Genomic DNA, 18,551 nt, shown 5'->3' with positions numbered 1-18,551 from the left:
CTACAGGTGTCCTTTAAGAACTCCATTTCTAAAGCAGAGGAAGTTGTTTCAGGAATTTCTTCACTGATTAGATTAATATAACGCGACAAAAGCAATTCTGAGGCACTTCCCTCTTTAAAAAAATTTTTAAGAAACAAAATTTTTAATAGGACATATCATTATGGAAATGTTTAAATTTGACTAACGCTCTTTGAAAGCATTTTGTAGCATCCTACACGCTGGATTCCGTAACTCAGTTTAATCTTCAGACACCCACTTGTGCCAGGGCCAGTAGAACAGAAAATTCTATTTATCAAAAACTGAATTTCCTATTTAAAAGGAAGCACCATCTTTGATACCATTTATTAAAAGCTATTTAAGTCCCACATGAACTTTATATTTGGCTTCTACTGCAACTACCAGTAAACTCCACTATCACTCTGATTTAGGAAACTGCAACGTTTTCGGTGTGCGAGAGTTCTGGTTTGACCTTGCAATGTGAATGCTCTGTGTACCACAGCAGTGGCTCCCAGGGGAACAGCTGAGCAGCCCTCACGTTTCCCAGAACAGGGTGTAACATTCTTTTGCTTACCGTGTTTATTTAACGGCACACTCCAACTCTCAGGGCATGCAGTCGGCTAAAAATTTCAACCCTTATCGTTCACTGCTATGAACCCGTTACTATACTCTACAGTTTAAGATTTTTTTACCCATTTTAATCTCTTGACAATACACAAATAAGAAACACACTATTTTATGCTATTTGGGTCAAATTAATTTTATTATGCTCCATGATGAATTGCCACCAGTGCAACATCCTATTCACTATACATTTCAAAAAAATATTTCACATACTAAACAAAATTTCGGTTGATAAATGGAAGTGAATGATTGAGAGTCTTTATGAATCTCATACATACAGCATGTGGCTAAGCTGAAACTGTCTATCACGTAGCATTCAGATATAAAAAGCCTCATGCTAGTCTGTTAAAGGCGAAGGCTGTCAGACAACCATTTAGCTGGAGCACACGTGGGAGGCTCTCAGGCGGTGCACGGGTGTAGTGCTGTCCACGACGCAAGGCGGTGGGGGACTGAAACATGCAACCTTTACGTCTAAAGAGGATTTAGTCTTCGCGGCTGGACGGAGCTCCAAAGCTGCGGTGTTTCAACCAATAACGACTCAGACTTTGTGCAACAACAACAAACAACAACAACAACAAAGTCTTTTACTTTTCCTTTAAGAAGAAAGAATAAACTTGATTATCACTGGCAAATTTTATACCCACCTGACGTGTTTCAAATTGTGTTTCCAATTCAAAGAATCGATATCCTCTGCTCAGAGCAGCTCCTGATACATCTTTATCATAACAAAGTCAGCGGGGAAACCCTGAATTCCTTGCCCCAAAGTTAACAGAGATCTTAAATTGGCATTACTTTAAAGATATTTCTAAGATATTTTAAAAATTCTGTATAATGTCTAAAACAAAAGAAAGGAACACGTTTATTATTTTTTTAAAATAATTACAACGTTCTATTTACCATTTGCACAAATTTCTAATTTTACTGGTTAGTAGTTGTCCAGCCTCATCCACACCAGACCCACAGAGCTCAAGCCACAATAAAAATGAGAGTAAGCAGAAAAAGGTTTCCAGCAGCAGAGGGCACTGTTTTTGCAAGTAACAAAAAAGTCTAGAATCTTTCCCACGTTCTTAAATTATTCCTGCAAGGTAGGTAACATTCTTTGAATAACTTAACTGTTTTACTGCACCACTGACTGCTTTCAGCAACAAAACCTTTTAAATTATTTCTCATGATAACTAGATGCATGATCACTAGAGATTATGTGATAACGGGTTAAAATTCAAGCCACATCTTGCAGGTCCAGCCTGTCAAGATCATGCCAACACTAGATTTTGGTTGGTACAATTATAGACAGCTTAATTTTTAGTTGGATGTTGTGACTATAGTAATGAAATACATTTGGAACTACATTCTGCGTATGACTCAATGTGAGAAAAATAGGTGTCTGTATGTAAATCAGATAATTTTTCTACCTAAAATTTAAAGTAGGTAGGTATGATAATTAATGCTATAAATATGAAACAACCACCTTTAGGCAGACTAATGTATTGTAGAGAGGCATTGTATCATTTAGCATACATAACAAATGTGCAGGTTGTAAAGTTTTATTTGTTTTTTTTTTTTTTTAATCTGTCATTCAGTTTTGTATTTCAAGAAATTTGACATTGGGACCACCAATCTTTTAAGAGAAATGTAACCCTTCACCTGACATTTGACAAAAATCTTGAGAAATTATCAAACTTTAAAAAAAACAGCATAATAGTTTCATCATTACAGTGTATACCTTTGCCAAATAGGTAAGATTTTTATATCTGGTATTTCTGAATACCTCAATCCATACAGACTGCAAAATAAAAATACTTAATTCCACACCACTTTTATGATGTTCTGATCTTTACAGTATATTTAACCAAATATTGAGGTAACCACAATGTATAGCCTCCTTCAGTTCATGTAGAAAGAAATTATCTCTAAGATCCCCAGACCTCAACAACTTTTGTTTCAGAATAGTACCAAAAATATTTTTAAAATTTTTGCCTAAAAGAGCCTGCCACATTTGCTATAGCACAAAAATAACCTCAGTCAAGCATAGGTATGCAAGGGCTCCTTATGGTTCCAGCCTCCAAATACCACATCTGTACAGTAACAGGCAATACTGCTGTAAGAGGTGTGTTACTCATTTTCCCAACTAGCATCTCTGTAGTGATTTTACATAGCGCATATTGCTAAAATTTGAGAAACTGCATCAGTGTAGTGATGTCTAGAGAACTGTGCAATGTATCAGCTTCAACATTCATGTGGCATGTGTTCAAAATGAAGGGGCTAAATAAACTAAAGTTTGCATCACTTAAAAAAGAATGTAGTGCTATACTAGATTTTAATAAGAAAATTTAGGTACAGAAAAAGTAGGGTATGAAAATAGTGTTTTCCTTCTGGCATTATAACTAAATTACATTAAGGTTTTTGTCAGTCTCACATATAATATTTAAACTCCCTTGTTGATGGAATGGGAAATATTCACGAATTAAGTGAGCATCCTGGTGTAAACGTGCACACAGTAACAGGGAGTAGCTTTGCAGAGGATTATGACAAACCCTTACAGATTAAATGAGGTATTGCACAGATTAATAAAAAAAGCAAAAAAGGCAACAAAAATATACAGCAAATTGGTAGAACATTTACATGATAATTTTACAGAATCCATAGACAGAAAGCAGTGTTTAGTATTTCACCTTAAAAATATATATATAATATATAGATCAGTCTTCCCATTCATCATCATCCTCAAAATCTTCTTCATCATCTTCATCCTCATCTTCATCTAGAAGAGAATCATCAATACAAACAATTTAAACATATGTATAAATAAAATGACGTTTCATAATTCTTAGGGGACTTCTCTAATTATTCAGCTTCTAAAACACAAACCTGGAGGAATCTAGTTACTAAAATGGTTTAAAATGAATCAATAAAATACATCTAAAGAGTATTTGATAGTGAGCTGAAGATTAGAACGTGACTAAGACGACTTGGGTTCTAGTCCCTAAGTATCTATGTAACCAGTTTCAACCTGTGTTTCTTTACGTGTAAAATCACATTTGAGTTGATCTCTCTGAATTTTAGGGTCACATATTGCAAATCCAACAAAGGCCCCTTCAATGACTGTCTTTAAAGAAAAGTTGTAAAATATATAACCAGCACATTGTTTGTCTACCAATTTCAATTATAATTCCAGTGACAGGCGGGAACCGCATCAGCACTAAGCCATAAAGGAAACGGAGTAGGCAGTCCCAATACCTAACCTCCTTTTCTACCCCCTATTCTCCCTTGAACCCACTGACACTGCTCTTTCCGGGTCACCAAGGACCTACAGGTGCTAAAGCTAAAGCTCAATTCTCTGTTCTCATTCTCCTGACCCGTCATACCCACCTGACCCAGATGATCACTCCATCCTCCTTCAAACATTTCTTCACCTGACTTCTAAGATACCACACTCTCCAGTGCTCCGAACTCATTAGACTTTCTCTTCTCCATTTATACCCACTTTGATGATCTCATCCAGTTCCATAACTTTAAATACCATGTATATCTTAATGACATGCAAATTTATATTAACCGTTCACATCTCTCCTCTGAATTCCAGACTCATAACCAAATGTCTACTCAATATCTACTTTTAATTTTTTAATAAGTATCTCAAATTTAATATGTACAGAACCAAATTCCTAATCTTTCCTTTCAAACTTGCCACTCCTAAATCCTTCCCACTCTGTTAATGAAAATTTCACTCTTTCAGCTGCTCAGTTCAAAAACCTCAGAGTTATCCATCACTCCTTTTTTTCCCAAACCTCACTTCCAATCCATCAGCAAACCCAATGACTTCTACATTCAAAGTATAACTGGTGTCCAACCACTTCTCAGGTGCTACCAACCTGATTGAAACCTGCATCATCTCTAGCTTGGATCACTGCCACTCCTCTGCTAAGAACCTTCCAGTGGCTTCCCATCACATTCATGGCTTCCAAAGCCTTACTCCTGGCCCCCTGCCACCTCTCATACTACATTCCTTTATTCCTCTTTCTCTTGCTATCTTGTTCCAGCCCTACTGACCTTGGTTGGTGTTGTTCCTCAACCTCAGGAACTTTGTACTGGCTGTACACACTTTCCTGTTTTCTACATGGTTTACTCCCTGAACTCCGTCTGGTCTTTTCTCAAATGACATCTTAGGTAGGCCTCATTATCCTCTTTCAAAATGAACTTCCCTCTCACGGCCTGTTAGTCCTTATATCTCCCTTTTCTGCTTAATTTCTGTCCTTAGTACGTATCACCATTTAATATACATATTTTCTAATTTGTTTTATTTATTGTCTCTCTCTTTCTCACTAGAATGCATGCTCCATGAAGGCAGGGATTTTTGTTGTTTTTTTATTTTATTATTATTCCACAATAAATATTTGTGGACTGAATTAACCTATCCTATCTTTGTAACACGGTACGGAAATAAAAATGCCTATTTAAGAAAAACAAATCTTGCTAAAAGATCTTAGATACCCACAGCCTTAAGGAGAAAGAGAAGGAAAATAATATTTATTGAACACCTACTATGTGCTAGGCAATCTGCTCGTTAGTTGCATATTAGTTTACTTACTGTTCATATCAATCATCTGATTTATGAATTCTCTCCATGTAACAAATTGGAGAATTGAGGTCCACCACAGGGAGTAAGCAATAGATTTAATAAGAACAAAGATCTGCTTCTAGTGCATCATGCTCTCCAGTAAACCTCAACCATCACATCAGCAAAACCCATATTCTTTCTCTTTTTTAAAAGTGACATTCATTTACGTGGTGGTGTGCATATGTTTAATAACCTCAAATAAGTACTAGTTTATTCTAGGAAAAAACAAAAAAGAGGAAACAAAAAACTTTAGGATTCTTTACTAAACCCTAGAAACAGTATAAATTATCTCATTTCTCAGCCCCAACTCTTGCAAATCAGGGAAACCTAAATTTCTTATGTCACAAGAATGTCACAGGAATGAGATTCAGGACTCCAGCCTTGTTTACAAGTCGTTTGCCAGGCATTCTATTAGTATTTCTGGTTTAGGAAACAAAATCGTCATTTTGCTAAAGTTGTTCTTCCAATTTATGGTTATGACAGTGGTGTCTTGACATCCATTAAGCTTCAAATAGACTAGTCACAGTTGCAACAACTTAAAATATATCCTAGAACCTACATCAATAAGTTATTCAATAGCAGGGAAAAATCTAGCAAAGACTGTGTCACAGAATAAAAAGAGAAACAGAACTTCAAATATTCAAATTTATTACATATACACATGCAAATATACCTGAAGAATGAATGGCTTTGCTCCTTTTCTGCATCACTTCCATTAATGCACCTACAATTCCTGAAGTGGGTGCAGGTGTCGGTGGTGTAGACTCTTGGCCATCAGATACCTTGGAAAGGAAAATCAGCAAAATTTAGTAACACATCCTTAGCAAAAAATCTCTGTCTCCAGAAAATCTTTCTCTCTTAGAATCACTTTATTATTTTAAAACAAAACAAACCAAAAAAAGCAAACAATCAAGCCTAGAATAGGATTAACAAAATTAAGAAGAAAAAAAACTGCTGCCTTAAAAGAATTCTCCAAGATACATTTCCCCTCCTTAATGTATAAGCCATTAATACATTTCCAAATTTAATACAACAGTCAAACTTTTTCCTAAATAATACTTGCCCTTACAGCTGGGTTACTTCTGTTCATTCTAGTACACAAAGCCTTGGCTGATGAGAAACTTTAAAACGATTATCAAAGGACATCATTTTACAAAACTAAGGTAGTATTTAGATTCCTAGAGTTATTAGAGGAGAAGAACATTTTAGGATATCTAAGAGCAATTAAAGAGACTTACTGTCTCCTAGAAAAACTCAGCTTTACAACTTTAAATATTATACTTAATATAAAGTTATAATATAAATATGTATAATATATAATATATATACTAGAATTCAAAATGAACCTTCCTTCTCATATCATGTAACTTCTCGTTAAGGAGATCAGATGCGTAGCTTTCAAAATGTACCTCACAAGGCAACTAACTATCCCTAACTAAAGTACTTTACCTAATATAAACTACATTTGGGGGAAAAAATCAATATCAAAGGGTCTCATTAAAATCTAATTTCTATATAAAATAATCCCTGATTCCAACACTCATTAAAAAAGGGACTACAGGAAGTTTGTAGAGATTCAGGAAAAAAAAATACAATTTAGAAGCTATTGCTGTATGTGCACTTTGACTAAAATGAGCAGTCGTTTATACAAAACAGTCATTTTGTTAATTTTGTCCCTGGACTTATATTATCCACAGAATGGTATGATATTGGTATAATTAAAAGTGAAATAGCACAGCTATACTAAATAATTACATACACACACACAGTTGACCCTTGAACAACACGAGTTTGAACTGCATGGGTCCACTTATATGCAGATTATTTTCAACAAATATATTGGAAAACTTTTTAAAGATTTGCTACATTTGAAAAAACTTACATATGAATCACACTGCCTAGAAATATGGAAAAAATTAAGAAAAAGTTAGATATGTCATGAATGCATAAAACATATATAGATACACATCTATTTTATCACTTACTACCATAAAATATACACAAATCTATTACAAAAAGATAGAATTTATTAAAGTTTATACACAGACTGTACACGGCACCATTCCCTGTTGAGAGAAACGTAAACAAACATAAAGATGCAGTTTTAAATCATAACTGCATAAGATTAACTGTAGTGCACATTGTACTACTGTAATAACTTTGTACCCACCTCCTACTGCTATTTCAGTACGCTCAAGTGTTGTGAGTATACGCTTAAAACTCCCTGTGATGTTATTAGTGTGAGCAGTTTGTCCCTCCAATAAATCGCATATCACAGTAAAAAGTGATCTCTCGCAGTTCTCATGTATCTTTCATTGTATTTAGTGCAATACTGCAAACCTTGACCAAAACCACGGGACCCATACGAAGTACCACTAGTAACACTGGAAGTGCTCCCAAGAAGCAGAGAAAAGTCATGACATTACAAGAAAAAGTTGAATTGTGTGATATATATTGTAGATTGAGGTCTGCAGCTGCAGCTGCCCACTGTTTCAAGATAAATGAATCCAGCATTAAGGACCATAATAAAAAAAAGAACAAGAAATTCATGAAACCATCGCTGCAGCTACACCATCAGGTGCAAAAACCTTGCACTTTTTGTGAAATAACTTTATATCTCATATTGAAAATGCAGCTTCCATGTGGATGCAGGATTGCTATAAGAAAGGTGTACCTATAGACTCTAATGATTTGAGAAAAAGTGAAGTCATTATATGACAACTTAAATGAAAAGGAAGGTGAAGGACCTAAAGCTGGAAAATTTAATGCCAGCAAAGGACGGTTTGGTAATTTTAGAAAGGCGGTTTGATAATTTTGGCTTTAAAAATGTGAAGATAACAGGAAAAGCAGCTTCTGCCGACCAAGAGGCAGCAGAGGAGTTTCCAGATGCCATTAAGAAAATAATAGAGGAGAAAGGATATCTGCCTGAATAGGTTTTAAATGTAGATGAAAGTGTCCTATAAGTGCCCTGGAAGAAAAATGCCACAAAGGACATTTATAAGTAAGGAAGAGAAGCAAGCACCGGGATTGAGAAGCAATAGGTTAACTCTGCCGTTCTGTGCAAATGCAGTCAGGTTTATGATCAGGACTGCCCTTATCTATAAATTTGCTAACTCTTGTTGAAGGGAAAAGATAAACACCAGCTGCCAGTCTTTTGGTTAGATGACAAAAAGGCCTGGACAAGGAGAAACCTTTTTCTAAATTGGTTTCATCAATGCTTTGTCCCTGAAGTTAGGAGCTGCCTTGCCAGTAAGGGACCACCTTATAAAGTTCTTTTGATATTGGAGAGTGCCCAGGCCACCCAGAACCCCATGACTTCAACACCACAGTGGTCTACTTGCCCCCAACACAACATGTCTAATTCAGCCTCTAGATCAGGGGGTCATAAAGACCTTTAAGGCTCATTACACATGGTACTCTATGTAAAGAACTGTCAACTACAGAAGACAACTCCAAGAGAGACAACATCATGAAAGTCTGGAAGGATTACATCACTGAAGATGCCATTGTTCTTACAGAAAAAGCGGTGAAAGCCATCAAGCCCGAAACAGTAAATTCCTGCTGGAGAAACTGTATCCAGATGTTCTATATGACTTCATAGGATTTACAACAGAGCCAAGCAAGGAAATCATGAAAGAGATCATTGATATGGCAAAAAAGGTGGCCGGGCGTGGTGGTAGTGGTGGTGAAGAGTTTCAAGATATGGATCTTGGAGAAATAAAAGAGCTAACAGACACCACACCAGAAAAATTAACAGAAGATGACTTGATAAAGATGAGTGTTTCCAAACCAGTGCCAGAGGATGATGAAGAAAATGTAGAAGAAGCAGTGCCAGGAAAACAAATTGACATTAGACAATCTGGCAGAAAGAAGGGTTCTCGGATTATTCAAGACTGCATTTGACTTCTTTTACAACATGGACCCTTCTATGATATGGGTACTAAAACTAAAACAAAGGAAATTATTGGGTTGGCCAAAAAGTTCCTTTGGTTTTCAAGTAAAAGTAAAAGACACATTTTTCATTTTCACCAATCACTTTAGTGAACAACGTAGTCACCCTTTTGTTCCACTATCTTCTGCCACTTTTCAGGCAACGTCATAATTCCATCTTCTAAAAACTTTTTATCTTTTCGAGCAAAGAACTGTCCCAGGTGCCTTTTATAGTCTTCTAGGGAATTGAAATTTTTTTCATTAAAAAAATTCTGTAAAGACCGAAATAAATGGAAATCTGAAGGTGCAATGTCTGGTGAATATGGCGGATGAATCAGAACTTCCCAGCCAAGCTGTAACAGTTTTTGCCTGGTCATCAAAGAAACATGCGGTCTTGCATTATCCTGATGGAAGATGATGCATTTTCTGTTGACTTAATTCCAGATGCTTTTCGTCAAGTGCTGATTTCAGTTGGTCTAATTGGGAGCAGTACTTGTTGGAATTAATTGTTTGGTTTTCCGGAAGGAGCTCATAATAGAGGACTCCCTTCCAATCCCACCATATATACAACATCACCTTCTTTGGACAGAGACTGGCCTTTGGTGTGGTTGGTGGTGGTTCATTTCGCTTGCCCCACGATCTCTTCCGTTCCACATTATTGTACAGTATCCACTTTTCATTGCCCATCACAATTTGTTTTAAAAACGGAATGTTTTCGTTATGTTTCAGTAGAGAATTGCATGTGGAAATACGGTCAAGAAGGTTTTTTTTGCTTATGTTGAACCCAAACATCAAAGCGATGAACATAAACCAAGCTGGTGCAGATGATTTTCAACGCTTGATTTGGATATTTTGAGTATGTTGGCTATCTCAAGCATGGTATAACACTGATTGTCCTCAATTAATGTCTTGATTCGATCGCTATCAACTTCAATTGGTCTCCCTGACCGTGGAGCGTCATCCAGCGTGAAATCTCCAGCATGAAACTTCGCAAACCACTTTTGACACGTTCGATCAGTCACAGCACCTTCTCCATATGCTGCACAAATCCTTTTTTACGTTTCGGCTGCATTTTTACCTTTCTTGAAATAATAAAGCATAATATGCTGAAAATGTTGTTTTTCTTCCATTTTCAATATTAAAATGGCTACACAAAAATTCACCAATTTTTGGTAAGTTTTTTTTTTTTTAATGCATGCTGATATGACAGCTGTCACAATACAATCTAAAAAAATTGTTTCGAATGAAGTTAAAGACAACTAAAGCGCTACTAGAGCCATCTTACGGGAAAAACCGAACAAACTCTTTGGCCAACCCAATATGATATAGTTCTATAAAATTAGTGTGCCTGCCTCTCCTGCCTCCCTTTACCCCTCCCTCCACCTCTTCCATTGAGGCCACTCCTGAGACAGCAAGAAGGACCAACACCTCCTTTTCCTCCTCCTCCTCTTCAGCCTACTCAACGTGACAACAAGGATTAAGCCCTTTACAATGATCTACTTCCACTTAATGAATAGTAATCATCATGCTGTACAGTTAATAAATTTATCTGTTGTGTATGTGTGTCTCTGTGTGAAAATCTAATAACTATGCAGCAAGAACTGTATGAAATATTTTTGTGTCATCATCATCATCACCTAAGTATTCATCATGTAGAACACTGTGTGCAAGAGTTGAAGTGGACAGCTGCTCCTTACATAGGCATAAGGTGAGGGATATTTAATATAAAATTAATACTGTGTTAGTTTTCTTACGTTTTACAACTTTGCTTTCGAAGAATTACATTACCATACAGTATGCCCCTCTCTCTCGTAACTGGAGAAACTGCATATCTGCCTACCTTCACAGGCGAGTGGTTTTTGAAAAAAAATATAACAATGTTCCCAATACAGTATTATGAATATGACTGTACTAACGTATGCCATAAAAACTTTATAATGATTCATTCACTAGCTACTGTGAAGCAATCATACTAAATATGCTAGGCTACCATAAAGCAATCATACGGCTGTCTCTCTGTTATCGCTGCATGAATTGTTATACCTGTAAATAAATATAAATTTCTCACATTCTTTTCATTTTTGATGTCTACTGTTAGTATTACATATAACATCTACAGTGTTTGTATTATATTAATAAGACAATATTGACCAAATTGATGTAGGTACTAACAGATAGATCATTCATCTTGTAAACAGATGAGGTAAACTTACAGTATCGATACATACAGTTCAGTACTGTAAACGTATTTTCTCTTCCTTATGATTTTCTTAATAACATTTCCCTTCTCTAGCTTACTTTGTTGTAAGAATACAGTATATAATACATATACAAAATATGTGTTAAATTAACTGTTTATGTTATTGCTAAGGCTTCCAGTCAACAGTAGGCCATTAGTAATTAAGTTCTGGGGAGGCAAAAGTTATACACAGATTTGACCGCTGAGGGGGCTGGCACCCCTAACTCTCATTGCTGTCCAAGGGTCCACTTATGTATTTGAAGTTCTAAAGTATATGACCCCATTAAAATCTGCTATTCACCTGGGCTGTGGTCATTTTGACAGTAATTCTCCCCACCAACAACTATTCAAAGTTCTTCAACTGCTCCTGAGAAACCTGTAGTCTGAACTAAATGGGGAGAGGGAGCAGAGGTGATTGTTCACAGGCTGATCTAAGTATCATCCTGAATACATATTAAGAAAAGATGTAGACACATTTTAAAGAAGTTTCTTAAATCTGCGCTAGGTTAACGTTTAAATGCTTTCATTCGATTAGTTGTGTTCCCTAGCCATCATTCTCTTCCTAGCTAAAGCTTCTGAGATTTAGAAAGTTATCATAATTCTCTACACATTGCAAAATAATTTTCAATTAAAATCTCCTTTCAGCTCCATTTACTGCATAGAAAAATCTACCATCCATAACCTGCCTGAAGCCCTGCAGAGCAAATGTTCCTCCTGGAACTGAGAGACCACACATAAAGGCCCAGAGGAAGCATGTGAATGTTAGGCAGGTTAGGCTCTAGGTCAGGGGTCAGGAAACTACTGCCATGGACCAAATCTAGCCTGTCCCCTGTCTTTGTATAACTTTTTTAAAGCTAAGAATGATTTTTACACATTTTTAAATGGCTGAAAGAAAACAAAAGAAGAATATCTGTGATATGTGCAAATTATATGAAATTCAAATTTCAGTGTCCATAAATAAAGCTTTATAGAACACAATCATGCCCATTCACTTATGTGCTGTCTACGGCTGCTGCTTTTGTGGTGTAATAGCAGAGTTGAGCAGCTGTAACAGATACCATATGGCCTGCAAGCCTAAAATATTTACTATCTGGTCCTTTAAAGAAAAAAGTTTGCCAACCTCTGCTCTAGAGATTAAACGATGACCTCAACCAATTCAGAGAATCCAAAATTATCTGTCACTATAGAAATTCTAATTAGAACTCTTTGAATTTTCTGTGGAGTCTGATTCTCTACTAATCTAAATTTCAGACACAGAAACTTTAAAATATGGTTTAGTTTTCATAAAGTTAATGGTTTGACTTTGCCAAAATGATTACAATTGGTTTCAACAGGGCTATGTTTACTTCTGTATAGTTTAATAAAGATTTTTCTTTAAATTAAAATTTATTTAAAAGTCTAGAACGACGGATTGCAGACATAGTGCAAGATTCTTTATATGAAGTTCTAGAATAGGCAAACTAAACCTATGGTGATAGAAATCAGGTCAGTGATTCTTTTTGAGAAGGGAGAGGCATGAGGGAACTTTCTGGGGTGATATTTTGATACAGAAGTATGGATCACACAGGTAAAGGCATAAACATGCATTTTAGGGTATGTAAGGGTTAAAAAAACACACACCAAGAGAAAAAGTAAAAACAAAAATTTTTTCAAAGACGTCTTATAATTGCTTTAAAATTCCATTAAGACAGGCAGTCTAACCGAAACGAACAGATTACTTACAGATTTCAGCTGAATGCCCTGCCGTATCTGGTCTAAAAGCGCATCCCTTCCAGAGCAGGACACCGGTCGACTGTTCTGTTCCACTTTTTTTAGCTGAGCGCCCTCTCTGATTTGATCTAAAAGAGCTGCTTTGCTTCCTGCAGAAGTTGGAACCTGATGGTCACCATCGGAAGGGAGGCCCGGGGGAGGTGGCGGCCCCGGTGGCGGGGGAGGTGGAGGCGGTGGGGGCGGTGCCACCGACCCCGCCACTGACAGAGGTGGAGGTGGCGGCGGCGGCCCTGAAGGTGCCGAGGAGGGAAGGGCTGGAGGAGGAGGAGGGTACATCCTGTTTGGCGGTGGTGGAGGGACTCCGACACCTGGCCTGGACGGAGGCGGCGGTGGCGGCGCAGCCGTGGGAGCTCTTGAAGGGGGCGGAGGAGGAGCCCCTCTTCCCCGGGCAGGAGGGGGAGGAGGGCCCGAGCTATGTGGAGGCGGCGGGGGAGGAGGCGGCCCTCCCCGTGACGGTGGTGGAGGTGGTGGTGCTGAAATGAAGACAGAAAAAAAGAAAAGCATGCTTTTTCCCCCGCAAACATTATACTGAAAAAGCGGCTCATTTCAACATGTATTTAAAAAAACCAACATGAAGGGAAAAAAAGAGGCCTCATCTTCGTATTTTACTTTACAAAGATATCTGAGCACAGATGATATCTTACAACTCTGTTTGGGACTACTCGGCCCTGGTCTATCTTGAAAAAATATTAGCTAAAATAGTAGAATTTAGTTTTTAGGAATCAGCACCACTTCTCAAGGTAAGGGAATAAACACATTTTTATGTAATAATAATAAAACTATAACAATGATATTAAACATTTTGGGCAATAAGCAACATTTTACATTTTAATAAAAATTAATGGATACCTTCCCTCTTTAAAGAATCAAGTATATTTAGTTGTTTTATAAAATTAATTTACATTCAGAATTAAACAGCTAATGTAGTGTAATCTATTAGAATTTATTCAAGTTAATCTGAGCTAAACTCAAATACAATACTTTTTCTTTGACAATGTAAATCTTTGTCACCTAACTTACATTTGTAATTTATAATGTCCTACATTTTTACATGTATAGAGCATATAATAATATATAATACAAGTTATGTAATAAATATATATTATAGTGATATATAATATATCATGTATATATTGTATATATTGTACTATATTAATAAAAGATGGTCAGCAATTCTAGTGATGGCATTAAGGGAGGCTGGTTGCTCAGCTGAAATGTTCAACTACTTATTCAGGAGACATTAACAAATTAACTGAGAATTTCTAAACACTGTAAAATTAAAGTTATTAACAAAATATTAACATGATCCTGGTAGTAATGACATATACATTCTTATTTTACTTAAGGGAAAATGTAAGCTAAAATAGAGAAACAAATTCAAAGTATAAAATTTATTACATTTCTAGAGACATGATTTTACCAACAGCATACGAAAACTTACATAATAATAAACTTCATTATTTCTCCATTCATTTAAAGAGTGACTAGAAAAAATAACTATTTTTATGAATAAAGAAATCCTAAAATCCATAACAGCTATTTGTATTTACTGGTACAAACTAATATATTATTGATGGATATTTCTACAATCTATATAATAAAAATACCTACCTTAATTTCAAATAATAATAGGCTCAGATGCTCAATAATGCAATGAAACCAGAGAAGAAAAAGCCCCCCTCAGTTCAAAGGAAATCAAACATTATCTTCTGATTTTATTTGGGACAATCATGGGAAATATACTCTAAAATATGCTATCAAATATAGTCATAAACATTAGATGAAATATACGGAAAGGCCAAAACTCACGAGGGTACTGTCTCCTGGCACAGAAACTTTTAAAACTGGAAATAATATATAGCTGCAAACAGGGGAGTCATCCTACTTGGATACAGGCCATCACTGAGGGAAGTTCCTATGATTTACACTCAAGGCATACTGGAGATCTGGGTGTTGCAGCTAAGGTTCACCCAATTTTCTCACCAGATCCAAGGCAAGGAGATTTAAACTTGCTAAAACCAAATTCTTTTCCGAACATAATTCGTAGTAACAGGGTAAAACCAAGAGGATATGGCATGTGTATATTATGTACACTCCCTGAATAAGATAGTAACATCAAATCCTTCAAGCAGATACAAAGATTTCATTTTAATCAGTTAAGGTTTACATTTCAAAAAACAATGTTGTCTGAACTAGCATTTTTATGATTTAGTTGTTTGTTAATCAAGAGGAAAAGGGCCCACTCTATTCTACTACAAAAGGTATTAGTCCATCATTTCCTGTGGTTTCACCAAGGACTCTGCAACCATAATCTTTTCTACGTACAATGATGTATCTCTTCAATAGAGAGATTTAAAGTTCTTTTGAACTGGGAATAAGCACATTTATTGGAATAATTTGGGATTCAGCTAATACCCATTCAAAGAGACAGTAAATTATTGTTCAGGCAAAGGGAGAGCCTTAATTGATAGTGAATAAATTATCAGCTGCACCAAGTTTGGGTACAGCACAAGTTCAGCATTTCTATTATCTGAAAAGTGAGTGGAAACATCTCTATATTTTCATGAGGAAAACATCTATTACCAACTTTCTATTTTTACAATCTGTATTATGCCTACATAAAAAAAGGAAAGTATGCAAAAGATATGCCATATCCCAAGGTAAAAATATGAAAGAATTAAAACAGGAGGAGAGGAGAGACGGCACGTTAGTTAGGTTCATATGCACAAAAATGTCTGCTGAGCAGATCACACACCACTGTGAGAAAGTCTGGCGGCCTACAGATTTTCAAAACTGAGTCACACAAACACCAGAATCAGAATGACAATGATAGTTCTTAGATATTTAATAAATACATAAAGTAAAAAGCATGACACAAAAGTTACAACAAATAAAACTGTTCTTACTATCAAAGCTTAGAAAAGAAGACAGACTGAGGCTTATGGAAAAAACCTCATCTTGATGCTGCACGATAAAGAAAAGTTGATATACTTAACTTCAGATATTATTTCAGATCAAATTAATATTAAGAGTAATTGGTAGATAACTCTAGATATTTATTTAGGGGAATTATAAGCAGAAATTGTAAAATAATATAAATATAACTAATATTTAAAAGAAATGTAGTTTTATAGAATTCAGGGAACTGCTCTCATGCACTCTCATCAAGATTAAAGCAAACCAGGCAAGTATTATTCAACACAAATGTAAATTTATGGGAATACTAACAACTCTCTGAGTAGTCATTTATAACTGTGTGTTTGCTTATGTTTAGTCCTCCCCACTGCCCCAAATTAATATAAAAATGTAAGTATATTTTATGTAGGTTATTGAAATAATGCCAAGTGTGAAAAGCAATCACTAAAAATAAGTATATTAAGTAATAATAAAAACAGTGGTGCTGTTAAGAGGTAATCCACAGAATTTCAAAAAAATTATCTAAATTACAGATGAAATATGAGCTCTGACTCATATAGAAATAAACTTCCTTTTTTACTTTAGCATCTATGTAACATTAGTTACATAGCCCCAAACATTAGTTTGAAGAGAAGGCAGAAAACCTTACTGGATGTTAGATTTGGAGGCAGGATAAGTGAGTTCTAGCTTCTTTGAAAATAAATACATGCATAATTTAGTACACTGGGCCAAATAACATCCCCCATACATACCACTCCATTGTGGTGGACCTAAGAACAGATTATTAGAAATTAATGGACTTCAAACAATTGCAAAGACAGACACACAAAAAGATACATTGGAAATCACAAGGTCTCCTACTTTTTACAAATTTGATTACATGATTTTACAAAATAAGTTTCAAGAGATTTGATTCAAGTTTTACAAAATATATTTTTATGACAACTTCATAAACTTCTCCATCTCTAATTCTTTTTCATACTTCTGAACACACTATATGTTTTGCCTAGAAAACATTTCCTTAATAAAAATCATTAATCTGTCTTTTTATTCTTCCTCTAAAAAAATGTACCTTCTATAAAATCAATCTTGGTTGTCTAAAAGGTTCCACACTGGGAGTTAGATTCTTGAGTATATGAATCTTGAGTATAAGTTCCCAAAGCATGTTTTTTGTAATGTCTGTGAATTTTTTTTGTTTTAGGTAATTTAATTGAGGAAAGACCTTGCCTAATTTGATGTTTTAAAAGCAATTAGAATAAAAAGCAGTAATAATAAAGTTTAAAAAACAAACTCAATCAAGTTAATACAGACAACTCTCAGTTACAGATATTCAGGTGAGAGGGCAGCAGTATGGACTAATAAATGTCAAGAGTATTTATAAACTTATAAATTCAGAGAACTCAGAGAGACCCTGAGAATATTTTGGTATGAGGTGAAGGTGAGTGGTAACAGTGGAGAAAAAGAGAGTCAAGGAACAAACTAGGGGTCCTCAAGACCTTCCATCATCTGTATACTAACTGTAACTACAACTCATTCTGGCAGCATTAAAAAATGATAATGTTGCTGTGCCCCAGATGTTTTTATTAAAAATCCATAGAATTTGGAAATGTAATCTTTTCATGAAATAAGATAAATTAGCATCATACTAGTTTCAGTGGAACTAGCATTGTGTTTCCACAACAGTAATTATGACTATATACTTGTTTACATACCTGTTGTCACACCAGACTGTAAGATTTCTGAGGGCAGAAACCATACCTTTATATCTAAATATCCTGAGTAGAGACCAGTGCTGACATAACAATGTTTACTGAATATATGAATGAGTGAATGAATGAACATCAGCAGTGAAAAAGATACAGGTAAGTCAAATACCTAATTGAAAATGAGTTAAATTCTTCAGAAGAATGCTATGATTAACTGGAGCTTTTGTTTTGCTACACTATCTATCATGAGTATGCAAAAACTAGGAAGAAGAAAAGTAACCCCAAATGAATAAGGTGGCAAAGAGATAACTGTCATATGAGAAAATTCAGAATTAACTATTTGCATTTTATTGTGATAATTATTAAGATATGACCAAAAAACAAGGTGATTTAAATAAAATATCAAATCTTAAAAGGTTGCAAGTTGTTTGTGCTCTCAGGTACCGAATGACAAATTTTATACTTTAGCCAAGAAAAAAAATGTATTTCAAAATAAATAGATTTTTCATTATTTATATTCTGAAAATGCTTATTATACATTACAGAATTCATATTTAAATTACTACTTCTGAATTGTAATAAAAACAACATTGATAGTGGTCTCCAAGATTCAGTAAGTGAAATATTATGCAACTATTATTTTTTATTCTAAAACAAATAGCCAGAAGATTTTGTATGAATTTTCATTAATTTAATATAAGACTTTTTAATAATAAGAAAAGCCTTGACAAGTTTTTCAATTATACTGAAA

The 18,551-nt window shown here is 35.3% G+C and overlaps 1 protein-coding gene across 3 annotated transcripts in view; it reads right to left on the bottom strand.

The window, feature by feature from the left end:
- Window positions 1-741: 741 nt before the first annotated feature.
- Window positions 742-18,551, bottom strand: part of WASL (WASP like actin nucleation promoting factor) — a 66,247-nt gene continuing 48,437 nt past the window's right edge. For 2 of the 3 annotated variants that reach the window (XM_059933477.1, XM_059933479.1), the window contains exons 9-12: window positions 16,847-16,864; window positions 13,131-13,651; window positions 5,913-6,021; window positions 742-3,382 (exon numbers count right to left, since the gene is read on the bottom strand). In XM_059933477.1, the coding sequence (XP_059789460.1) occupies window positions 3,321-3,382; window positions 5,913-6,021; window positions 13,131-13,651; window positions 16,847-16,864 (710 nt within the window). In that variant the 3' untranslated portion in view covers window positions 742-3,320. The remainder of the gene's footprint in view (window positions 3,383-5,912; window positions 6,022-13,130; window positions 13,652-16,846; window positions 16,865-18,551) is intronic. The other variant, XM_059933478.1, reaches the window with a different exon arrangement.

Source organism: Balaenoptera ricei, chromosome 9, assembly GCF_028023285.1.
Source record: "Balaenoptera ricei isolate mBalRic1 chromosome 9, mBalRic1.hap2, whole genome shotgun sequence".
NCBI classification, from domain to species: Eukaryota; Metazoa; Chordata; class Mammalia; order Artiodactyla; family Balaenopteridae; genus Balaenoptera; species Balaenoptera ricei.
This window is presented reverse-complemented; position numbering and strand designations above follow the sequence as displayed.